The following is a 23,796-nucleotide window of genomic DNA, read 5'->3' on the forward strand; positions in this document are numbered from 1 at the left end:
TGGGCACAGTACTCCGTACATGACACAACTTTTCTGTTCAATTTTACATCTAGGCAAAACGTCCTGGGTACGCAGTATCTAAGAACTTTCAACACTCGCCCTCCCCCCATGTGTTTCTTGCGCAAGTTCCTTCCTCAGCTTCCGCACGTCGAATCCGTACAAAGCACGTCTCGACATCCATGCGACTGCCGTTCACCTACGCGACCAGCAGGTGCAAACAAAGGCGAGAAAGTTTACGCGTCGCTTGTTCTGCGGCGCTTTCGTGGCTGCCCTTGTGGTCCCATTTGCGATTCGGTTGCGATGGCTGAGATTTCTTCGATCCCTCCGAACCTGGCCAACTGGATCAGCAAAGCTTGATGGGCCCTCTGGCAGCCCTCTCGCAACACACGCTCGCGCTGATCAAGATGGTGCATTCGAGTCACCAGACTCAGGGCACGATAATATCTGCTTCGCCACTCTCCGCTGACATCGTGAGCCGGAAGCCCAATGGGCAGACGGAAAATGTCCCGATGTTCTTCGTCTATACGGAAACGCTCATTATATATGAAAACCAGCTCTTTTTGCGCGCCCGACAGGTACTGCTGCACATTCCACATGTAATGCAGCGCAGTTTGAGCCTCGCAATTGGGGTCAAGACACATGGTGCCTCGCTATTCGCAACCATCAGGATAGTTAATGACAGTACCTATGGGGTTGATGGAGAGATTGGCCCACCTGCGGCCACGGGTATGTGGGGTTGATCGATGGAAGAGACGTTACTCCGGGTCTAAGAAAGACTCGCGGGCGGAACGGTGGTGGGTTCCCGCCGTGGAATGAGTGGATCGGTGTCGACATCAGATAGAGGACACAGAGAAATGGTTTTGTCTGAATGTCTTTTGATGAGTTCCATATTGCTTCCGTGGCGCGCAACTACGGGCTTTTATGCTTTTTTCCCCTTCTTCATTTCTCTTTCGGCCTGGCCGCCTGCTATCCATTGTCATTGCAAGCAGTCGGGAAGCTACATGGTCAATCTGTTATATTCTGTCAATTCGACATTGGCCGGTTGTTTAACCAACACGATTGCTACCCCAACACCAAACCTATTGCCAAGTCGACCCCCGATGCTAACCAACGGTCGCAACAAGATGGGGAACAAGAGAGGACGCGCCACTCCACCTTGCGACTGTGCCTGGATCTTCCTGCCAATACCGAGCTTGACGTTGGACCCACCATGGCCTACGAGCTGTAGCCGTACTTCCTTGGTCAGATCTTGAGGCTTGACGTCCATCCACGTCCCTTCAGTCTTGGTCTCCTCAGCCAAGCAAGCTAGTGAACCTGCGAGACGCATTACGTCACCCTATGTTGGCTTTTACTGATCATAGTGATGGTAAGGTTTTCCCGAGAGTACTCCAATTGATTAGTAAGTCGAGCACACTTATCTGCGCCGCTGTGCTTGCTTGTCTGACTACTGTATGCGACGCGCTAAGGTTTGTGTCCGTGATCACGATGGTGCAGATGCAATTTTCCGTTGGAGGCGGCAGGCACGCTCCACATGCAGCATCTGCAGTCACGATTCGAGACACGAAGCCCAACTGTTCGTTGCCGTTTCCCCTCTGACATGCTGAATGCACTGTAGAGAGCTTTTTGGATTGGTGTTGCAGAGACAAACATCGAGCTCGTGTGCCCATCGCGCTGCGTGGTTCGCTTCGGTTTGCTGCACCGACGCAATGCGTAACCATGTCGTATTGCGGGCCGGTGAGGGATAATTTGCGATCAGTTTTCTGACCGAACATCGTGGTTTTCGGGTCCGCGGCTCTGCTTGTCCACTATCGGCGAGGTCAAAATGCGGTAACATCACAACCGCTCGCGCCATCCGTGGTGATTGCTCCAAGAAACAATCCCTCGGATAAGCGTACGCGCGTCGCAAAACATGTCACTTCCTTTTTTGCACGTACTGCTGCCGTGATGAGCTTCTTCAAGCATCTGGTAATGGCTGCGGCGGCCTGGTTGCAAACAACATTTGAAATGGGATCGTGCGGATAGCAGCATATTCTAAGGATCTTCTTGTCAGTGCCCGCCATCGGCGCTGTACAGCATCGACATCTGGATCCGTACACGTACAAGTCCCTTCGGCCAGCCGCTAATGAGGCGAGTGTATTCACGCTGTCCCCTACACCACATGTAGCAGGCTCAATATCGCCAACCTCGGCCATGTGTCACACAACTCTGCTGCCCTGTAGACCCTGTTATGGAGGCAAATGGATCCGAGACTTCGACTCGCATTTCCTCTCGAGATCTCGACTGCTATAAGGGGATAGGCGGTATGCTGTGGCAGGCGTGGCCTCCGAAGCACGTGCGGAGGGCCGCGGGCTACCCAATGTCTTTGCGTCGCTGGTCTCGAGGCAGCACGTGGCCGTTTCGTGCTCACACCGTTGACCAGATCGGCGTTATCGTCCGGAGTTGCGGCAATGCTCCGGGTTGAAAAGCCCATAGACCAAGGAGGGTAAGCCTGGCAAGCACTTTGCAGGATGGCTGCGCCTGTTAGATTGGCATGTTCCTCACAGCGCTAGCATAGCCTTGGCCGCAACGGAGCAAGGCTTCAACCTCTCCCCGTCCAGACAGGTAAGGCCGAACAAGGTAAGGCCGAACAAGGGCGGACGAGCGGAAGTGATCACCTACGCCAAAGTTCACTTCGCTCAACCTATCCATTAGGTACATCGGGTTCTCCCTGGCAAAGTCCCTTCATAGCCGCCCGATTGAGCTTCGGGAACTACCTACGGCCACTGATAGGACGCTACAAGCGCACGGCCGAGAAGGCAGGAAACTTGCTATCCCCTGCGTATGGTGAGCGTGTCCTCCAAGCGCCCCAGCAATTCGCTGCTGCCTTCAGTGGGCCATCTAACTCCATAGACCGACGCAATTGTTACTCTTGTTTCGGTTGAACTTCTTTTCTTGGCCCTTCCACAGAAGCATTCGCTGTTTAAACCCATCCGTGAAACCCTTCCATACACAGATACTCGTGAGCCTATTGGCAGCCGGGAAAAGGACCGACAAGGCGCTTGCGCAGGGTCCACAAGTCGGATTTCTAAGGCGCATCTTACTGGTTGTCTCCCAGCCAACGACATGATATCCATTGCCCCAAGAACATCCGCCGATGGTTATCCGTTGTCCATCACAACCTTCACCATTCGCCCTTATCGTCACTGCCTACGTTGAAGCGAGGCTTCAATGACGAGATCAGCGAGCCTTTGCGCTGCAATTGATGCCTGGCGGGCCACTGTCCAAACGCCCGACGAGCCCGGCAAACACGGCGAACAGGCGCTGCCCAGCCGTCCGCGAAAACGACGCCGCATCCATCCCAACACTGAGTTGAGGGTTCCATTGTCACCGCCATCGTCGCACTCTCCCGGTTTCGTTTCTTCTCTGATGGAATCCAGGCCCCTTACAGGAGTCAAACGCAAGCATGACAACAGTCAGCAGGACAATGACGGCGACGAAGAGCCAAGCGCAAGCCTTCTTCCTAATATACACGACATCCATTCCACGCCGCGAGCGTCCCAGCTCAACGACCAACGCATTGCTCGCGCATCCACGCCTAGCCTCTCATCGGCGTCTAGCGTTTCATCACGGACGTCCTCACCTACGAAACAGTTGAGAAGACTGGCTCTTCAGGCCGACGGCTTTGTCCATCGCAAGTTTGCGAAGAGCCGCGCTGAATTGCCCTCCTCGCTCGCCACACTCGTCAACGAGCTGCAGGGAATCAGATATGGGTTTCAACTACTGCCGCATGGCATGCGCATCGAGGTACATACTTTAAAATCCATGACGAGATTGTCATCGCCTGCTCCATTCCCTTCTGCCATGGACGCTTGTCTTCTACCGATTGGACCACAGACTGACAGTTCGCCGATCAAATGCCAGTTTGCCGACTTCGATATACCAGATCAGGCTTATCTCCCCGAGGGCATTCCTGCACCACCCGGCTTCCGGTGCCCACCCCGAGATCTCGTTGCATGGCTACTAGACCAGGCCGAAGACTGCGAAATCAACCTTCACGGCGAACCTAGCTGGAACACGGAGCTCCACCTGCCAATGATGGAATGGGCGCTTCGACCGAACCGCCACCGCGGCCTTGTTGACTACACATACTGCACTGGCGCCCAGGTGGTTAAAACATACAGGGCGAAGCAATCAGCGTCGAACATGGTTGACTTTTGCATGGTCATCCGCCCTCCCGGAGGAAGTGCTGAGGCCAGCCGGATTGATGAGGTTCGGGAAAATCGACCAGATGTGACCATCAATCATACGGACCACGGAATTTTGTGCAAAAGCCCCATCGTCGTATCGTTCGAGACCAAGCGTCCCGGCGCCGACCTCGAGAAGGCGATGGTGCAGATGGGATCATGGCACTCGTCACAATGGCGGAGTTTCCTGCAAGGCCCTACCGACCCGCGGGCAGTCCAGTTTTTGCCTGGCGTCATTATCAGCGGCCACAGCTGGTCTTTCGTTGCTAGCGCGATCCAAGATGGCAAGTCCGTTCTTTACAGCGACGTCGAGCTCGGCAAGACGTCGACCGAGTTCGGGATCATTACTGTGCTTCTTGCCATGCAGCACCTCGCCCGCTGGGCTGAAAACACATACTGGCCCGTATTCAAGTCCGAGATCCTTCAAATGTGACTAGCTGCCATTATAGGTACCACAATCTACTTCGAGTTCACAATCCCTCCAGCAGCGTCGCACCCGGCCGAACCGTGAGCGAAATATGAGGTGTCCATGCGCTGATCTAAAGTAGTTCAATGCCGCCTCTACGGCTGTGGCAAGATCGATGATTGATGGTCCGTACCGAATGTAAGGATACCCCGTTCGTGTCCAGATTTCTCTACCTTTGGCTCAAGCCCCTAAGCGCTACGCTAATATTGCCGTCCACCTCTTGTAGCTTTGGCTCAACGTTTCCAACACGGCGGGAATATGGCTCCATCTAAGATTGTCCCGTCCAGAAGTTGTCACATGCCGTGGTAAGGCAGCTGCACCGTTCCGTAAGGATGAGCTGATGCTAGAGTGTGAGGTCGATTGTGTTTAGCCTGATGTCTAACCGATTACGGTTGACAGTTCCGGCAAGTCCCTTTGAACCACACTCAGCCTATCCCCGAGATTGGCAGTAGCTGGCCAACATGCAATTCGGCCGTCATCCGTGCGTGTCGTCAGGATACCGGCCTGGGCTCATTTGGCATGCGCTTTCGGGGCGAGAAGAATCCGACGCCGATGGAATGGATTGAATGCTCGAAACCAGTAGAAGGATTATTGAAGAGCTCATTTTAATCTTGGCCCACAATACGGCTGTCGAGGACAAGTAGGCAGGATCAGCGACTAGCTATTTTGGATGCCATAAGCTTACATCTCAACCCCGTCTTCTTGGACTGACGCAGACTTCATACTTTGTGTGATGAAGGATGCGGAATCCTCAACTGTCTCGAGCTCGCCCCAATTCGAATCGCGGGACCAGAATCCCGACGAGATCGTTCCCGTCGTTGTAAGTGACGGCCCCGCTGTTGAGTCCATCGTCATTGGTCGCCGGGTTCCCAGTCTCGTCTCGAGGTCACGCACAGCCGCTTGTTCCAGATGTCGGCTGAGCTCCCAGAGCCGGGCTTTCTGCTGCTTCCTGATGGAAGCATGGCATGGGGGGGACATCCAGGCTGGGTAGATTTTCTGGTGGCTTGCCGATACTCCAATGTTGAGGGGATGGCGGGACATGAACTCGTTGCAGAGGTAGCAAGCCTTTTTGCTAGTACCCATGAACAATAGCCTAGGTGTAAGGTGGGGATGGTGGTCGTAAAAGCTGAGCAGCTGCATTTCAGCGTGCACAACGAGTGTCAGCTTGCAAGCTCGTCGTAATTTTGTCTCGGGGTCGTTCGTTAACCAGGTTTGACCGAGTTTCTCCCTTAACGCTTCTGGGTCGCTTTGGGCAATTTTCTTGAGCATTGTCAAGAGAGGTTCCCTCTGTGTGCCTAGCGAGAAACCCTCCGGCTTCGGAGCTTCGATGGCTTCGATGTGTATCCCTGTGAAGATGCTTGGTTGCTTCACGGCCAATTTGAGCATCGCCTTGATTGCAGCAAAGTATCGCCCTAGCTTGTAAACGTATTTCAACCACGAGGGTAATGACCCGTCCGTGAGCCCGAAGAGCCTTTCGAGGTGTTCAGAATACATCCATCTACCGCGTGATGCCCACTGGACATGCGGTATGAACTGGGTAAGATGGCTTCCGGCATCGAGAGACGCAAGTGATGGCAGGTTACGGACCCATGTCCTAAAACCCAGCTCTTCGGCGTTGTCCGAGGATGACTGATCCATTTCTTGGATAGCACGTTCGATGGTAGCTCTGATCTCCGGAAGGCTTATCTTCTCCACGAGTGCGCGAATTCTGTCCTGAGTAAGGACGACGACCTTACGCAACACCTCAGGTTCCACGTCGTCCGGTCTCTTATCTAGGGTTCGTGTTGATCAGCGTCTCGTTCGGATTGCTCTAATTTCGCCGTGAATTACCCCTCAGAGAAACTGCTGTAAGATCGATGAGAACATCCTGCAGTTGATTGAGCAATTCCTTGGGAACGCCCAGATTCCTGGCAAGTCGCAGAACTGTCCCACCTGGATGATCCTGCTCCAGACCTACTGCAGAGGCAGTTTCACCCCCTATCCTTGAAGTCGAAGATATCAGAGCAAACGAGTCGAGGAATTTCTTCTGGTACTGCTCATGTTTCCAGTAATTATCGTGAGGATGCCTATCGAGGCTATGAGTTGTAGGCTCACCACGTACTGGATCAATCAGATGTAGTAGTGCCGTAACAATCACGAATCGCTCGTGAGCCTTGCCAGTGAGGCTTGTCGGGGTTGTCTCCGCCATGTAACGAGCCTCTGCCAACTCACTCTACCGGCCTTGATTGTATTGCATACTCCTGAGAATTGGCCGGGCTGTCGATTGCGTTGAGGCCGGGGGATCGTTTCACTTGAAATGATCATGTATACCTTCTCACTTCCCCCTTCAACGCACTTGAGAGGATCCGCATTTGGCTTAGGCTTGCTGCTGGAGGCCGGGCGTCTTCTATTGGCCGGGCAAAGAGACCTTCGCATGACACGCCCACGCCCACGCCTACGCCTACGCTCCGACATACATCGTGATAGGTTCATGTCAATTGTCACGTGGCGAGGACAAGGGCCTAATACATGGATTTGTTGAGCAACAGCGCGAAAGCCTGTAATCGTCGCACAGATCCACTCCACCCCACTTGATGGATAGAATGGTGGACCCCACCGGCCCCAGTCCCATTCAACGATCGGGGCCAACGTTTGAACGTAGAGCGGGGTTTGTCGCTGGTTACGCTCCAGGCCTCCTTTCAAACCCACCGAAGCCCAGCTAATCCACCACTAGATCTTTACTACCACCTCCATGTGTCACATCTTTCAAGGAAAACCGTCACCAACTACAGTCCCATTGGACACGACAAAACATGGCATGGGCACCAGCCACAGGGTTTCGAATCGGTGCGATAGATCCCACACTTCTGGAGGACGATGTCACCATGCCATTGACCATTTGCTCGCAAGGACCGCAAAATGACAATACTAGTGAGGCTGATCGATCGGACTCGAATGTCTTGGACCACTCAGGTTTTTTCGCATACGACTCTACAGCGAATGACTTGACGTGCGATTTGCTTCTCCATCCGTCTTCCGCCCCTCCGCACCCTTCCGAGATCCTTTCACCCTCCCAACTGTCTTGAGGCATTGGAGAGTTGCCACCGCTTCACCAACAGATGGATATCTTTAGTGAGTATGCGGAGCAAACGGTGATGGGAAATTCATTAGGCGCAGAGGCGGCTTGCTTTGGAGGGACCCTCGACTGGGGGCCACAGCGGTCAGATTCAGTACCGAACTCGACACAAGCCAACCTCGCTCCGTTTTCGTCCAGCTTGGAATCTGCCTCGTCGAGACATGTCAGCGAAACCTTTCGTGGTCTCTGGAAGGATTGTTCAGTCACTGCTAAAGACCAAAGCGTCTTTGAGTAAGTACAGTGAATTGCTCATAATTTTTATTGCGCTAGCAAGCTCCTGCTCACACTTCCCAGCGAACACGTCTGGCGGCACACACAATGTCCGAAGGTCGAATGCCTATCATATTTCACGGATGAGAAAGAGAAACGAAGACATGTCTGGACGACGCACAGGAAATGGGCGCAGTCGATAAATTTCCCTATGATCGGTGGGATATGCGACCACTGTGGCGGGACTTTCACTCGGGATGACAACTTGCTTCGCCATAAGAGAAGGAAACATATTCCTTGAATGAGATATGAGCCAAACATCGACCATACTGCTCATGCCTTCCTTTGGAATCCGTTCAAAGTATGCGCAGTGCTTCAAATTGTCCGCTACCCGGGCAGAGAAATCTGAGCGTAAACGGTATACATTTAGTAGAAACACAAAGGCCTTGCCCAGTCACAACCGAAACGAACGAGCGACACAGTACCGCCATTCATCCGAGTATCTCGAAGCGCCATCAGAGTACATCACTCATCTCCAGTAATTAGAGAGAAAGGGTATCTTATGGGATTTATCTGCGGCTTAGTTCCGCCCAAATCAGCCGTGATCCGTCCGATCCTGTCCGATCCTAATTCGTTAGAACCCGAACCAAATACCCACACAGTCAAATCAATTCACTGTCTGGTCTGGTACCTATTTTCTTTATGCTTCTTCCTGCCGGCAGATGACTGTCGGGCTAAGGGCATAGACCGACCTGGCCGTCAAACCTGACTTATTCAACTTCTCTAAAGCAAGTTGGGTACACGTGAACTTCGCGCGCCTTATCAAAGGCACCACTCCAACAGCCCATTGGTCTGCTAGGGGACCATTACAGACGGCATAGCAACTCGATCAATAGGCTCGCAGAACGGTCTACGACTCGCCGATCAACAGAAGTGGGATGGAGATACTCACCGACTTGGAACACAGAATTCAACTTTCCTAGGTGCCCACTACTTAGTATGACAATAGCTTGCGTCACAAGCCACCGAATGTTGTACGTCGTTAATGGCTACTGGTAGCAGGACGGGACACTTGGACCATCCATCGCCTAGAGCCATTCCCGTGAAACCACAAAGGGGCAGACAAGGTTATTGTGGAATACCAAGCTGGTGGGTTAAGGATGATGTGGGAAGGCAAGAGATTGATTCATCCGCCAGCGACAAGTGGGCAGAACTGCGAGGCTCTCTGATGACATCCCGGTCATGTGCTATCGACTGCTTGCGGCAGCGGGAGAGGCCGCACGGACTAGCGAGACACTGTTGAACCCCGATGTTGGAGGCAGAGCTTGCTCCGTTCGTTGTAGATGCTGATGCATCTTTTCCTTTGATATTATGATGGTGTATGTGTGGTCTGGACATTGCTGTGGTGGCAACATCGCAGGGCTCAAGATCCGGGAAGAAAGTGGAAGTATACACACGTCTTAGAGGACGCTTTTGCCATCCTCGGTTCGATGAGACCAGAAGTGGGGTAGTTCAGAAAGGATCATCGCTCTCTTCTGAAAAGCTGAGGCTTTAAGAGCACAAACAGCCTTGTGGGCCTTACTACCTGACGATTTAGGTGGTCCGCTGAAGAGTGACTTTGGGTGCAATTTTCACACTGTCATCGAAGGTGACGGATAATGAAAATTCCTTGGGCACGTGTTGAGATGGAGGGACAACTCGGCCGTTCCAGCGTATGTTACAAAACGAAATGCATAGACGTAGTAAAGCGCCACCATATAGTAAGCGATGCTGCGTCACGCCGAATACCACGCGGTTCGCCCCTGGCTAAGACCTCCTCTGTTGACGAATTTCGTGTTAAGCCTATATTCAACAGATGCGCATAAGCTACTCGTATCATTTGGGCGCAGCATAAACGATCACTGGAACTGGTCCCTGGCTGGAACGACATGTAGATCGCGCAGGTGTTTGAAAAAGCATGCCTGACCTTGATCGTCGGACAGGCCCTTCTCGTTTCCAGAATCGTTTCTAGACAGACCGACTCCACCATGCGTCACAAAGCCATTTTCTGTTTGTCCGGGCAAAGCTCAGAATTCAATTTAAGAAGTTGATATGTAACACAGTAGAGAATTATCGCTTTTCAAACCTGGAGCGCATCTTAACACACATTTGGAGTAATGTAAGGCATTTACATCTAGTCCACGGCCAGCCAAATGCGCAAGATTCGTCGACCAGAACGATCAGCCATGATCAGAATCTTCGGATCATGTGGAATCACCTTTGGATCGAATTAACTAAAGCACAAAATAAAAGTGTCAAACGGTTACGTACGCGCGGCACACGTTAGCAATGAGCCACAGACGCTAGAGTTATGTTACATCTAGGATAGTGAACGAACTTACTCCCTTGACGAAAAGCCCTCACTCTATGTAGTTCCCGCCTGAATTAGCGTGGTACGACTGCAGACGATCCGAATACTAGCTCTGTGCAGCTACCTGTTTCGATTTCTGCATGTGCTAATTCCCTACAAGGAAGACTTGTAATCTTTTATCCCGCGTTCTATCACCTGGTCGATTTCCGAGTGCGAAGAAGACTCCGTCTCTCTACGTGTACTAAGAAAGGCTCAGACGACCCTCCTCGTCACGATTCGCCGACTGAAAAAAGCCCTATATGCCTACTACTTCATTCCTGTGGCAATTTGATTCCGCCAGAGATTTTGCGACGTAGGCCCGGTTGACCTCACTGAATTTCTGTGGGGGGAGCGAGTCAATGTAGACAAAGCCCTGGCTGCTATCTATTGTACCCCTCTCGTGTCCAGCCTATGTAACTATCCGAACTCAACTAGGGACTTCCGGTCTTCTTCTCAAAGAGCAGAATCGGGAAGGGAAGCAAGCGAGCCACTGGCGAAGTGTAAGACATGCCAGCTTGGCGGTAAGGGTGCACGCAGGCACAGTTATCAACCCGTGCCCCATGCATGCTGAAGTGAAGGCAAACGTCTCTGAGATTGTGGCGCAATGCTTGATGGTCTATATTATCACAACGGCGATTAGTGTCGACGACGTACGAACATCCGATTATGAGCTTCATGTTAATGGGAAGGTCTTTCTCAAAACTGCTGGCTAGATATCTATTTGCTCACAAAGCTCAACCATTCCCGCGGTTCCTGCCCTGCGTAAAGGCACCGAACCCGTAAAGAAACCAATCCACTCTCACTGAATGAATTTCTACCTACGCCCAGGATCACGGCCAGTACTGGTCTTAAATCTGTCTGATGCTCGCAACGGCCCCACCAGCGGTAGACAGGAGCTGACCCTAGACCTTTCCGTCTCCAGCCTCTTTCAAGTCGGCTACGGGCGCCTGTACATCGCCAAATACGAGAGTCTGTTCGTTGGGACGGCTTGTCTCAAGTCCAAGAGCTTTTTGTAGTTCGGCCACTGCTGGGAGTTTGAATGGGCCCCCCCCGTGGATGCCGTACTTTTGGTCCGCGCTGAGCTTCGTCCGAGTGACTTCTCTGGAGTGACCGTTCAAGATCGTCTTCAGGGCAGGTGAGCTCAAGCCTTCGCCAAGCAACTTGGCCTCGTTGAAGGAGATAGTACTGTATATGTCTCTGTCGCCTGATTGTAGCTCGTCTAGCTGGCGATGATATTTCGCCACCTCTTTTGACAGATTGCCGTCGAAAAGAACTACCTGTATGGAAAACTCGGAACCTCCTCCTTTGACGGCTTTCAAATGCTTTTTGATCAGTTCTGCTTCCTTGAATTCCAAGGGGGATGCCGTGAGCAAGATGATGTTGGTAGGATGCGACTCCTCGTCGTTAGACAACCGCGACTGCAATGCGATGGACCGCTCAATGGTGAAGCGAATGCTATTCCGGAGTTTCGGCTGGGCCCGCGCTTCCTCGACAGCCGTGTCGTAGGCAGCGACGAGCTTGTCGAGTGTCAAATCTTCAGCTGTCCAGCCTTGCCAAAACCCGATCTTTTCCTCGCGAACGTGGCTAAGTAGCTGATTGTGCATTTCGACATCCGACATACGCCCCATGACCGACTTGTTTTTCTCATCGTTGACGAGTTTCCGCATCCACGCCTGAAATCCCATATTTTGGAGAGTCTGTGAGTCTTCCACGATTGCTGCAGCTTCGTCCCAGGATGAAGTCTTGAAAAGCTGATCCAGCGCCTCGGCCATCTTGGACTTTGCCTCCGAGACGTAGACGCCGTCGCTGTTGCTGTAGCTGGTGAAGAAGAAGCTCATTTCGCACCCGTATGCTTCCGCCAGAAGCCTGAGAAATGCACCAACGAGCTTTATGCAACGCCGGGCTTCAGCGTCCTGTTTGGGGTTCTCGTCCATGTACACCTGGTATCCTTTCTCCCGGAGCGGCCGGAAAGCGTCCTCCTTGTTGGCTTCTTGGACGAGGCGGATGATGTCAGCCTTCGATCTTTCTTCAGCCGGATATGCGGGCAAAGCCCCGTCTGACAGGGAAAAGAGAGGAGCTTGACTGCTGCTATGCGTATTTCCTATGGTGTGCGAAGCATTCCCGACTGGGACATGGCCAAAGTCCAGCACATGACCCTGGCGTGGTTGTGGCTTCGAGAAACAGGAGCCCATTGCGATGAGAGCTAGCAAGGTGATTTGCAGACCGGGACAAAGAGAGTGAATGAAGACGATTGCAAGAAGGTATTCCTGTACGATGAGGACGGGCACGTCTGGTGTTCTTTATAGTAGTTGCTGGAGTGCTATGGGGAAGATACCACGCAGTCCTGATCCCATAACCGGGCCTGACTGAGGCAGAGGTGACGCGAATTCTCGCCTTGTCGAGGCGATGTGAAAGCGCCTCATGGGCTCACTCAAGAACAGACGACGCGACACCGGGCGGTCACGAAGGAGGCGAATAGCAGGAGACAAACACCACCCCGGTGTCTCCTTGGCCAGCTTCGCACAGCCTCGCGATGTGACCACACAAAGTACCGTACATGATTGTCCATCTACTGCCTCCGGTTGTGGACGTGCAGAGTGTACAGCGACAGCCGTGGGTGGAGACTCCATGGCACAGACAGCAGCGGAGGCTTCCGTCCACGGGCCCTGGTCTGGCTAGATGGCCCGCGCACACAGGAGAAAAGCCATGTTGGCCGGGTTTTGTGACTTCCCTTGCGCCAGGAAGTAGCCATCAATGATAGTCACGGCGTGGCACGGACATCTTGCAGAGACCGAGAGCGCAGCGGGCGTTCCCTGCCCGTCCTGCAGTTCATCTCAATCCAGTGGGACCTCGTCACCGATCAAGAACTGGCCAGAGCTTCAGGGGTGTACATTACGCAGCAACGAATATCCCCCTAGACCGTAGTACTGGGTAGGCTTTTTCAGGCCCCGATGGGGAGTACGTCGCCTGAAGCACCAACGGCAGGAAGTAGATTACGGAGCTCACACCTCCCCTGTCACCAGCAGTTGGGTGCACCTTGCAGGGCGATTCGTACAGCGGTACCATGCGGACCCGCACGTACTGCGCTTCCTGGCAGAACGCTCGCGTACGTACCACGCCCTGTCGTGGATGTCCCTGAAGGGAGCGAGCCAGGGTGCGCGAAATGCTCGAGACGGGCGATAGGTTACTTTGTTGATCTCGAGGTGGGTGGGGCCCAGCCGGCCGAGTGGTTATGCATGCACATTTGTGCTCCGGCGGATCGTAAGTTGGCTCTGTGGCTATCACAGCCAAGGCCGTCGTGCCGCGAACCGCAGTCCACGGCCGTTCGAGCGTACGAGGCGCTTGCTTTTGAATGCGCAGACTGCTCGGCGTGGTGCTACATATCCCGTTGCGTTCCTTTGGCAGCCACGGATAAGGCTGGCAGTGGCGATTGCTCAGCTACGTCCACCGTCTCTGTATCTACGTCCGCATCGCTGGAGTCGACGGGACCCAGGCCGCCAATCTGACATTTGCACATCGAGTGGCCTGCACAAGTTACAAACACTCTTGGGGCAGATCGCAGCCTTTATACGATCGTGAGGACCACTCCAGCAACGCCCTAGATGCATACGGCAAAACACAGCCCAATCGCCTGTTCCCGCGCCGACATACCAAATTTTCTGCGGTATTACAAGCAAACGTGCGAAGTGACTTGATCTGGAAGAATGAAACCTGAGCGTTCTCTCTTTCTCAGAAGGCTTGTGAAACAGATCGTGGCTACGAAGAAAATGTCACTCATGAAAGCACCCTCCACCGCATGTCTCTGGCTGTTTCCGTCGCGTCACACTGCGGACTGTCAGATGGAGCCCTGGGCGAAAGGATCAGTAGTTAGTCATCTGTGCCTCCCGGTTGCGCGAATACTATGTACTGCTGAAGCTCTGACTGTGCGAGGCTCTGTAGTGTGGGCACTAATGGCCCGAGACGTTGTCAGCTGTCGACTTGAGTGCTAATCGCCATCAAGCCCGGGGTCGGATATGTCGTTCTGCCATTCTGACTGCGTAGGCCTGCTACTAGTACTGTCGATACAACATCTAGGAAGAAAGATCTCACTTCAGTCTGAGTTACGAGTGTCGTATCTTGTGCCAAGAAGGTCAAAACCTGTGACCCCTTGCCTCTGGTCCCTCCATAGTCGATGGGGGCAGCGACATCGATTTCGAGAATACATCAATCATCTCCAGGCACGGAACAACTTGGTGTGAGCTATCAAACACACTTTTCTTGATGGAACGGACAGCTCAAAGCAAATTCAAGTTTCCTCAGTGCCGATCTGTGGGGTCATTGCCTAGAATCGCTTCTGAAGCTTGTCGAGACTTTGCAGCAGCAGGAAGATAGTTCAGCACTGACATATATCACATGTTGACACTGCTATCCAATAGCATCAAGCCCATCGTCACAATGAGGCACATCAGTATAGGCGAGCGCATTGCCACACAAAGCCTCTGACGACGACAGAAATGTCATATTGTGTCGCTGCAGAATGGAAAAAGATATGGCCCCCTGTATGAGCTCTTTCAAGCTGGTTTAAGCCGTTTCCTACTACGCACGTCATCTTCTTGGTTCCTCATTCAATGACAGCCATCGATCACACCGCAAGACTTGAGGATCGGTCAGCTGGGTATCAAGCGGCTTGCAAGTGCATTGTCCGGAATCCGCCCATTATTGGTGCTCCCCGAAAGGTTCTGACCCATGCCAAAGCCGTCGATGGGCAATACGAGCACATCTCCACACAATGTCGGTCTTTCCAAATATGAGAAACTCATAATGTCCGTCAAGTCTGAGTTGATAGATTGCAAGTAGTCAAATAAGACTTTGGTCCACACTGCGGAACCGGTGAGATACGAAATATCGAGGTTGCTAGGCCTGTCTTTTGCCTCGTCGACTCCGTCTTGAGCCGTAGGACGCCTCATGGACGTGACCACCTGGGATATCATGTTGTGGACAACCGGATGCCCAGGTGCAGCAGCAATTGTCGAATGGGCAAATTGCAACGGGTAAGCTTTGTCTTTTGGTGGCGCATGGTCTTGCTGATCGTATATGATGCCGACAACCAAGCGGACATGACTCCGCAGGTGGCCTGGAACCCATGTTTCAATGGGCTTCAGGGCGATAGTGTCTAGATCGGTATAGATTCCGCCTCCAGCTTCCAGGAGGAGATATCGAAGCAGACTGGATCCCATACCAGCATTGCTCAGTTGTTCATACGTGTGATAGACGTCGGAGGTATTACCGTAGTGTGACTTCACGAAGCTGTTGCTGCTTCTGTTGTCGACTAGAGCGCTGTGGGGTCTCAGCTCGTGCTGTACGAAGACAAAGCCGACTTACTACGTATGTCCTCCATTGAGGGCCAGCCACGTGCTGATGCGCTCCATCGTCGTCCATATCACGGAGTCATTCATGCCGTTGGCTTTCGGTAAACTGATCTGCCAGATATGGGGCGGTATGGAGTGCTCTGACAGTGAAAGAGACCAAGAATATGAATGATGCTCGTTGGCGCATGAGATCGACGGACCATTAAGCATTTGCTGCAAAAGACGGACCAAAAAGGGTTGACGTAATACACGATCGTTGAGGCTGTGTAGGAAGTAGGTGCTGATGGAGATGAGTAAAACCGCTGCAATGATGACGGGAGCTCGCCGGCTAGATGCCGGACGAGAGAAGCGGCATCCGGCGTTTATCACGGATGCCTGAAGCTTCTTTGTGGAGTCCATCGGCTCTAGTGTCGTGTGCAACTAAAATGTGGCTGGACCATTCCATCACGACATTCAACAACGTCGAACTTCCTGCCGAAGCGCTACTTGGCTCGTCCACAAGAGCTGAAGACGAGCGGGCAGTGTTTCTGGACCAGATCTGGCGTGTTTCCGTGCCCGGCTATCATTGCGATGCTCGACGTGCCAACTGGCGTCTTCCTAGACACAACATTTCTCGAAGAGATCGAGCACTTCCGGAATCACATTCCCAGAATGCAGTGCTACCTCGTAGGCCATGCGTTGTCCGATAGCCTCCACCATAGTTCGGCATCGAGGAAGGACCGCCGCATTGAACTCGCTGCTCCGATGACCGTTAGGCAGTGTGGCCATTCTCGCCGCCATCTCGTTGAATACTCCCCTCTCGTACATGGCCAGAGGGCTTGTTCGATCGCCCGGTGGAGGCAGGCAATATTTCTGTGCTAAAAGCTCCGACGCCAGGCCTGTACCATGAGTTAGTCGGTGAATCTCAAGACATGCACGACACACATACGGATGCTGATAACCAGCGTATCACTCTCTGCGACTGAATTCCCTTGGAACGTAGACGCCAGCTCACTGATCTTTTTGTAGGCATATAGTCCCTGCCACCCGCATCGTTCGGCAAGCTCGACGAGCCAACGCGATGAACGCACAACGAGTGCTTTGAAGGCGGTCGCAAGACCTCTGCGGACGTCGGCGGTGGTGTCGAGGTTCATGAACTGCTGGACGGTTCATTCGGCATAAGCATGCAGAACGTCCCCGAAGGCCAGCGCCTTGAGTATGGGGCGCTGCTGCGTGCTGAAACTCATGATAGGCACTGCTTGCCCGTGATTCCCGACCCTGACCTGCCGATGCTGGCTGTACATGGCCGTGATGCACCCGGCCACCTTCAAGGCGGACACACCCATAATGGACAATGACAACGTCCCTACGGATCTGGACAGCAGAGGAGAGGGCGTTTACTACTTTGATGCCCCTAATGCCGGACCTGGTAAAGAGGACCAATGCGAAAGATTACATCACAGCTCCCATCGTCGACGGCGAAGCCTTGGAGAGCTTTCTTACGCGTTTGCCTACCTATGGCAATGAGTGGGAGGGCATAGGAAAGCCACCTCGGGAGGCGAAGCTTTAGACGTCGGTGGATGAGAAGGTCGGAGCTATGAATACGGCGTATCTAGACGGTGTCGGCTGACCAATCGCTGAGAACCATGTCGTCGTGACCGAGATTTGAGGCGATAGAAAGACAATGAAAGATGCACTTTTGCAGACTGGCTCATAGAGATCCAGTGCGTGAACGTCCGTAATGCCCAGATGCCGATTCGGGCGTAGGCTCGATATTTCCCAAACGGCTGCAGGCAACAACATAGGCACTGCGTGCCGAAGAACCCGGTATTCTATCCATGATTTCGCGGTGTAGGAAAGTATGCCGCCTTGCCTGAGGCTTACTTGCGATGAGACAGTGGTAAAGACCCACACACTCAAGATATCAAGTAGTTCCGTCTATGTGACAATTCAACACAGCGGATAAGTGATGCGAGATAGGTGATATGTCTTTTTGGTCATTTCGGGTACAGTACAAGCATGACGATGTGGTAATTAACAGTCTTTCAACATAGGAGACTGGTAATGTTTAACACGGTTGTTAGAATCTAGCCGACCAACCAGCACACCGCGATATCACTATGCATCTATATCGCTATCTTGTCGGGGAGGCAAGGAAAGGCCTCGCTCGCCCCTGGCCTTCCGTCTGTCGGACATGTGGAGGACCGCAAGATGAGCGAATGTCATAGCCGGGCCAAGAGTGACCCCGGCTCCCAACGACGTAGCACCCATGACCGACGCTGATGAGTTGCCGGCCGCGTATAGACCGTCAATAGCATTGCCACGTGTATCTACCACGCGCCCATATTCGTCTGTCAGCAGACCGCCCTTGGTGCCGGCGTCTCCCGGAGTCACCCGTATGGCATAATATGGGGGTTGATCGAGAGATCCCATGTTTGGTCGCTTCGCGCTTCTGTCCCCGACGAAGAGGTGGTAGTTGCTGCGGCCCTTGCCGAATAGCCTGTCGACTCCGTCGTCGCACGCCTGGTTCCACGTCTCAACCGTACGCAACAGGCCTTCCGCTTCGACGCCGATCTGAGCTGCGAGACTGGCCAAGTCGTCTGCCCTGAAGATGTGGCCGCGAGCCAGGGCGCCAACCGGCTCGACCCTAGGGCCAAGCGACCCTAGAGTGTACCGACTCCGGTAGTTCCAATCAAGTATCAGCCAGGCATTGTTGTCATCGCCCCGAGACCGATGATAGAGCGCACGACCCACGTCGCCGTACGGGTCGGCCTCGGAGAAGATTCTGGACCCTTGCTGGTCGACAACAATGCAATGGGGCTTACAAAGCTCGAATAAAGCGGTCGTGAGCTTCCCGCTTCCAGGGTCGATGATTGTGGGGATCCACCACGCTTCGCCCATGAGCGAAGTGGCCGCGTCGACCGTGTATGCTGCTTCCAGAGCGTCTCCCGTATCGCCTCCAGGCTGGGTCAGCGTCCACTCAGCTCCAATGCTGGGTAGATGTTCCCGCCGCAGATCTTCACGCCGAGAGAAGCCACCGGATGCCAGGAGAATCCCATGGGGGGCATATATCTTGATAAGCCCGGAATCTTTCGACTCCACGACGGCGCCGCAGACCGCTCCACCCTCGACGATCAGATCTTTGAACTTGGTGTTCATTTGAACCTGGACGGCCGTATCCCCCTTGCGAAGGCAAATGTTCAAGAGCTGAGCAATGAGCGAGCTGCCCATGTAAGTCGGCGTGGTCATGGTTCTGCTTCGGAAAAATGCGCGCAGCTTCATCCAACAAACTGTGAGAAGGTCGATGGCGGATGCGTAAGGCTTGGTTAGGGTGAAAAAATCATGAAAATAAGCCACCGGTGCCGAGTGTTCAGGTCGGCGCAGGCGATTAGCCCAGCGCCCCAACGTCCCGGCGTCAAACGGACACGGGTCTAACGTCCGCCCGCCTGCGTCCATGGCACCTGCTACCTCCGGGTGGTAGTCGGGAATCGGAGAATGTCTCCACCGGAGGCCTAGGTGGCGGAAGAAATTGACCATTTCAGGTCCGCCGGTGAGGAAGGCATCGATCCGCGCAGCGGAGGACTCCGGTCCAGCGCCGCCACTCCGCGCAAGAGAATCTTGCAGGTATTGGCGGGCAGCGTCGCGAGAATCGTGAAAACCGGCTGCTTCGGAGACCGAGTTTCGAGGAATCCATACGGTGCCTCCAGAGTAGGCTGTTGTACCTCCTATCTTATCGGTTTGCTCGATGACCATCGTGCGAAGACCAAGTTCCTTGGCTGTGGCAGCGGCTGCCAGGGCGGCTGCGCCGCTACCCACCACGAGAACGTCGATTGTGTGATCGGTTGTCGATCCCATGTCTTGTTTTGATGTCCGCGTTCACTGAAACCTCGTGCAGAGTTAAAAAACAATACAGTATACCTGAATAATTATCTTTGAGTAGAAGAGGAAAACTGGAAAGGCCCTAGTCGAGAACCAATTATAACTTGTTGCAACGGGGTATGAACTGGTGTCTCTTTTCAAATCAAGATCTAGCAGATCTGAACGCTCAAATTATATACCCATCACTGCGCAGATAAAATGCCCTGTACGGGACATACATCTCAAGGGACTAGGATATTCCCCCTGAGAGCCAAAACTGTATCAGTGATCACCAATCATCGCTGCACGAGGCGATGTCACGAAGTTGCGAAGTTCTTTTCGGACCTCATAGAGATGATGAATCAACAACACACGACATCCACTTTCACAGCGTTTGCAATGTTATGTTGATATGTATAACCGGATTATGGAAGCATGCAACAGCCAGAATTAGTGTAGTAAAAATGATGGACACGATTCTCGTTTGAGAGTCAGCCGCTTTGATCAAACCCGGGACGCAACTAAATGATATTGACACCCACAATGAAAGCTAGAACTCGCCCTTTGCGCCATGTGTCAACTCAGCCACCTCATTCAAGACCCTGAACTGGTCTTTGCCATGGTAAGTTCCATCTCGTTGCAAAGTACTACGGACTTGTTGTTGTGTCTCTCATCGAAAAGAAACCCACAAGCACGAGATATTTCAATACTTTTTAACAGAGTCGCAATTTTAGCTTTAGTTTATTGTATTTTACAAGATACAATGAGCTTATCTTTAGTAGGTAATGGTTTGTTCAAGTGGAATCTCCAGACCGACCTCGAACTAGTCAAAGTACCGAGCCTATACTATAAAGTGCTCCTTAGGGATATCATGTTTCGACGGCAACAAACGCCTCGGCCGGGGCCGTGTTCTGGATGGTATCGTGGTACGCCGCAAGGAGATAGCCATGCATCCAGAGATCACTTTCGAGCTCCCAGGTCGGACACTCGTATCCGGCCCACTTGACCCCATAGAGGACCGTGCCGTTTGTGGCTTCGTGGTGCCCCGCAATTGACTCAAGCACGTGGCTGCTCTGGCCTTCAACTATGTGCGGACGCTGAGCACATTCTTGCCACACTCTAACGCACTGCCCATCATCGAAGACCCAGAGGAGCAGGTCCGATTCAGGCCAACTCCATAGCTGAGACTCTTGATTCTCAGCGAGAACACCGAAAAACACTCGATCGCCGGATTGCAGGGTGCAAATAACGCGGCGGACGGTGATGCATGGAGACCAGTCTCCTTTAACCAACGTCCCCCCCGTAACACTGAGCATTTTGCAGCTAGGTCCGACCATGTAGGAGTTTGGCGGTAGCGTACAAGTTGGATGCCACGGCCAGCCGCGTGAAAAAGAGATCTTGTCATGGTCAGGACTCAGGGGCCGTTGATCTACTTATAAGAGTCTGCATCCAAAAGCGGATGCGTCAAGACGTACGCTTTTGGTGGTGGAAGTACCCATAAAACAACAGTCCTGTCGCTAGTCCGAATGTGATTCCCAGAAGCCTGATTTCCATCCCGTTCCCCGATCGTTATTCTGAATGAACAATAATGAAAGAAATACATCAACACCGTGCAAAGGGTAAACGTCATCATGATATGGAAAACAAGAGTCAGGAAACCCCGCCAGCGGTGCCCGTGCTGATCAAGGCCAATACGACCAATACACCTGAGTGTAGGCTGCAAGCTATCTCAACTGATGACTTGGACGAAGCCTGGACTCGTGACGGAGATCGGTCTTGTTGAGGCATACGTCAGATATCACTCATACGACCCCGGGGAGCAGCCTCGAAGCAACACAAAGTGACAAGACGGGAAACGGTGCAGTTCATGAGTCATTAGGTGCCACAGGCCAATACTAAATCTAACTAAGTACTTTGGTAACCCCTACTTGCAGCCACGGTTTCGTGGGACTTGCTTCCCGATGTCCCACATTTGTAGGAAAGCCGGACGGCTCGTCTCAAGGCATTCGGCCCCTCTGATCTGTCCAAGAACACAGTCTGCGTCGCATCAGTTTCTAGAAGTATAGTGGCACTTCCCTGCATACATACTGTGCTGCTCGGCTGAAGACCCGCCTTCAAGATTTCAAGGAACTCGAGTGCTTCGTTCGACCATTGAGTTATGCCTGTGCCAAGCCGAACGACGACTTGTTGCAAAAAGGCTGCCACTGTCTCGTGGGACAACACTAAGGCCTTCCCCAAGACAACACCAGGCATCGAGATCGTCGCGAAGTCGGGTACTTGACGGTCAGTCACGCTGTGGTTGCAGCACACACTGCCCAGGCAATCACGCTCACCGATTTTGATAACGCCCGAGGTGGAAACGCGGATGCTCCGAATCCCGAGTCGCTCAGATAGCGATTGAAGGTATTCGACGCTAGAAAGAAGCTACAAAGCTGAGTGTCATCGCTCCCACGGACTGGCAAGCGAGGCCACGAACCTGAGACAGGACGGCAGCAATCTCCCGCTCGCATGTGAGGTCAAGTTCGAAGACGTTCAAGCCTACAAGCTCGTATGTTCTGTACATTCTATCACTTAAGAAAAGGCCAAAAAGCTGCACCATGTTCGGATGGAGCGGCTTCGCCAAGGCTTCGAACTGCGTGATGGTGAGGTCCGGCGCTTCCTGGACCGTAACAAACTGGGGCCTCGACGGGCTCTCGAGTCGGCGGAAGAACATTCCGATCCAGCCATCAGCAACATCTCTCACCCACTTGTATCTGTCAATCGGATGCGTTCCGACATAGACTGCTGGCAGCGCTGTTACCTGGGTAACATCCAAGGAAGGGCGCGAAGGCGGCTGATGTGATGGCATTTGGGGCATTGGACGACAAGCAGGATCAACGAAGCCGGCCGGAAGTTTCTTATGACGACTAACGTACAGAGCCAGAAGTAGGAGCGCACAGGCCGTCTATCCGCAGTCACTGACCATGCCAGTCAATGGGAGCAGCTTTAGGACATGGGGGAAGATCCGGTGCACCGTGCAGAAAGAAAATCGGCTCCATCACAGTGGTCGCACAATGATCAAGGGCGTATAAATGAAGAAATGCCTGAGGTCCGAGCACATGATTTATGTTGGAGATAGGGGCATAGAGGCATTTGACAACTCTAGAGATGGAGCGTGCTCGGGATGGGGTGCTGGACCCTGCGCCCGCATTGCTAGCAAACCGCCATTACGTTGGGCTTGAAGTTAAGTGCGCCACGATAACTTGATTCCTATGACTCTAAGAAAGACTGGGAGGTAGCATTCTTGCGAAGACCTATGCGCGAGCGTGAAGGAAAGTGCAGGCAATTGTCTTTCAAACCGGCGCTTTTGTCAACCAGGCGCTTGTTCGGCGCCATTGTGGCTCCCCAGCATTCCAACACCGTGCTTGCAGGCTATGATCTCCCACGTATTCTCCTTGCGGCTCTCGCATACAGATGATGCCCTATATAGAATGGAGTTTTATGGCCCTGAGGCGTGCGCGATTTTGTGCGATAGCAAGAAGCACCTCGTCCACGTGGCCCGCACCCTGGCAAGCTCTACGCTTCTGGATGTGTCCACGTCTGTAATTGACTCTCCCAGAGGCGAGTCAGCTCAGGTAGTGATTACCATGCGTCCGAGTTGCCCTGTCCAATAGCACGGCTGGATTCCAACGTTCACCAACCGCAAGCTACTGGCCAAGGTCTGGTGTGCTAGTGCTGAAGGACAGGAAAGGTCGTGAAAAGGTATGCACGCGCTCTCCGAATAGACTTTTCTCCAGTTTTGAATACCCTAATGTACAGACACGACTGACAGGCCCATTTTCCAAGGTATTCAAGCAAACTTGGATTAAATAAAGAACGAAAGGCAGATCGCTGATGTCGTGGTTTCCAATGAAAGGCTTAACAGCAGGATTACGAGCCGCCAGAGATTGCGGTCCCTCTCAGCGACGCATATCGTTAGCATGGTCCATACAATACTCCTTACAATACCGGGGGGCTATACGGCCAGCTCTGAAAGCCTGGAAAAGACAGCTCAGATTGTCAAAGCGGCTTTGCATGGTCAACGATGAACCTCCTGGGCATGCCAGAGAGAGGTTTGCTGACAAGAAGATGAAGATGCGTAGCTGAATACGCGAGGGTCCCTTTCGCTAAGCCAACCTGATCCCTATCCCATTGACTCATGAAACCGCCGACTCGGCGATCGAGCACGA

At 52.9% G+C, this 23,796-nt stretch overlaps 10 protein-coding genes across 10 annotated transcripts; 2 read left to right on the plus strand and 8 right to left on the minus strand.

Annotated features, from left to right (window-relative positions):
- Nucleotides 1-233: 233 nt before the first annotated feature.
- Nucleotides 234-1,327, minus strand: CORC01_14230 (uncharacterized protein; the record flags this gene model as incomplete). The annotated part of the gene is made up of 2 exons (XM_022625841.1): nucleotides 234-650; nucleotides 1,109-1,327. The coding sequence occupies 2 exons, from the start codon at nucleotides 1,325-1,327 to the stop codon at nucleotides 234-236; spliced, it is 636 nt and encodes a 211-aa protein (XP_022467641.1).
- Nucleotides 1,328-3,207: 1,880 nt separating this feature from the next.
- CORC01_14231 (uncharacterized protein) lies at nucleotides 3,208-4,656 on the plus strand (the record flags this gene model as incomplete). The annotated part of the gene is made up of 1 exon (XM_022625842.1): nucleotides 3,208-4,656. The coding sequence occupies one exon, from the start codon at nucleotides 3,208-3,210 to the stop codon at nucleotides 4,654-4,656; it is 1,449 nt and encodes a 482-aa protein (XP_022467642.1).
- Nucleotides 4,657-5,370: 714 nt separating this feature from the next.
- Nucleotides 5,371-6,877, minus strand: CORC01_14232 (uncharacterized protein; the record flags this gene model as incomplete). The annotated part of the gene is made up of 3 exons (XM_022625843.1): nucleotides 5,371-6,461; nucleotides 6,520-6,721; nucleotides 6,791-6,877. 3 exons carry the CDS (start codon nucleotides 6,875-6,877, stop codon nucleotides 5,371-5,373), a joined length of 1,380 nt encoding a protein of 459 aa, XP_022467643.1.
- A 910-nt stretch (nucleotides 6,878-7,787) lies between these two features.
- Nucleotides 7,788-8,315, plus strand: CORC01_14233 (uncharacterized protein; the record flags this gene model as incomplete). Its single annotated transcript, XM_022625844.1, has 2 exons — nucleotides 7,788-8,035; nucleotides 8,099-8,315. 2 exons carry the CDS (start codon nucleotides 7,788-7,790, stop codon nucleotides 8,313-8,315), a joined length of 465 nt encoding a protein of 154 aa, XP_022467644.1.
- A 2,990-nt stretch (nucleotides 8,316-11,305) lies between these two features.
- Nucleotides 11,306-12,595, minus strand: CORC01_14234 (uncharacterized protein; the record flags this gene model as incomplete). Its single annotated transcript, XM_022625845.1, has 1 exon — nucleotides 11,306-12,595. The coding sequence occupies one exon, from the start codon at nucleotides 12,593-12,595 to the stop codon at nucleotides 11,306-11,308; it is 1,290 nt and encodes a 429-aa protein (XP_022467645.1).
- A 2,454-nt stretch (nucleotides 12,596-15,049) lies between these two features.
- On the minus strand, nucleotides 15,050-16,884 carry CORC01_14235 (initiation-specific alpha-1,6-mannosyltransferase; the record flags this gene model as incomplete). Its single annotated transcript, XM_022625846.1, has 5 exons — nucleotides 15,050-15,695; nucleotides 15,765-15,891; nucleotides 16,003-16,171; nucleotides 16,355-16,629; nucleotides 16,680-16,884. 5 exons carry the CDS (start codon nucleotides 16,882-16,884, stop codon nucleotides 15,050-15,052), a joined length of 1,422 nt encoding a protein of 473 aa, XP_022467646.1.
- A 15-nt stretch (nucleotides 16,885-16,899) lies between these two features.
- Nucleotides 16,900-17,076, minus strand: CORC01_14236 (uncharacterized protein; the record flags this gene model as incomplete). The annotated part of the gene is made up of 1 exon (XM_022625847.1): nucleotides 16,900-17,076. One exon carries the CDS (start codon nucleotides 17,074-17,076, stop codon nucleotides 16,900-16,902), a length of 177 nt encoding a protein of 58 aa, XP_022467647.1.
- Nucleotides 17,077-17,848: 772 nt separating this feature from the next.
- CORC01_14237 (uncharacterized protein) lies at nucleotides 17,849-19,585 on the minus strand (the record flags this gene model as incomplete). The annotated part of the gene is made up of 1 exon (XM_022625848.1): nucleotides 17,849-19,585. One exon carries the CDS (start codon nucleotides 19,583-19,585, stop codon nucleotides 17,849-17,851), a length of 1,737 nt encoding a protein of 578 aa, XP_022467648.1.
- An 872-nt stretch (nucleotides 19,586-20,457) lies between these two features.
- CORC01_14238 (uncharacterized protein) lies at nucleotides 20,458-20,904 on the minus strand (the record flags this gene model as incomplete). Its single annotated transcript, XM_022625849.1, has 1 exon — nucleotides 20,458-20,904. The coding sequence occupies one exon, from the start codon at nucleotides 20,902-20,904 to the stop codon at nucleotides 20,458-20,460; it is 447 nt and encodes a 148-aa protein (XP_022467649.1).
- A 608-nt stretch (nucleotides 20,905-21,512) lies between these two features.
- CORC01_14239 (uncharacterized protein) lies at nucleotides 21,513-22,436 on the minus strand (the record flags this gene model as incomplete). The annotated part of the gene is made up of 4 exons (XM_022625850.1): nucleotides 21,513-21,608; nucleotides 21,677-21,864; nucleotides 21,922-22,012; nucleotides 22,065-22,436. The coding sequence occupies 4 exons, from the start codon at nucleotides 22,434-22,436 to the stop codon at nucleotides 21,513-21,515; spliced, it is 747 nt and encodes a 248-aa protein (XP_022467650.1).
- Between the last annotated feature and the right edge of the window lie 1,360 nt (nucleotides 22,437-23,796).

This window comes from Colletotrichum orchidophilum, assembly GCF_001831195.1.
Source record: "Colletotrichum orchidophilum strain IMI 309357 chromosome Unknown Scaffold_256.1, whole genome shotgun sequence".
In the NCBI taxonomy this organism is placed as follows: domain Eukaryota; kingdom Fungi; phylum Ascomycota; class Sordariomycetes; order Glomerellales; family Glomerellaceae; genus Colletotrichum; species Colletotrichum orchidophilum.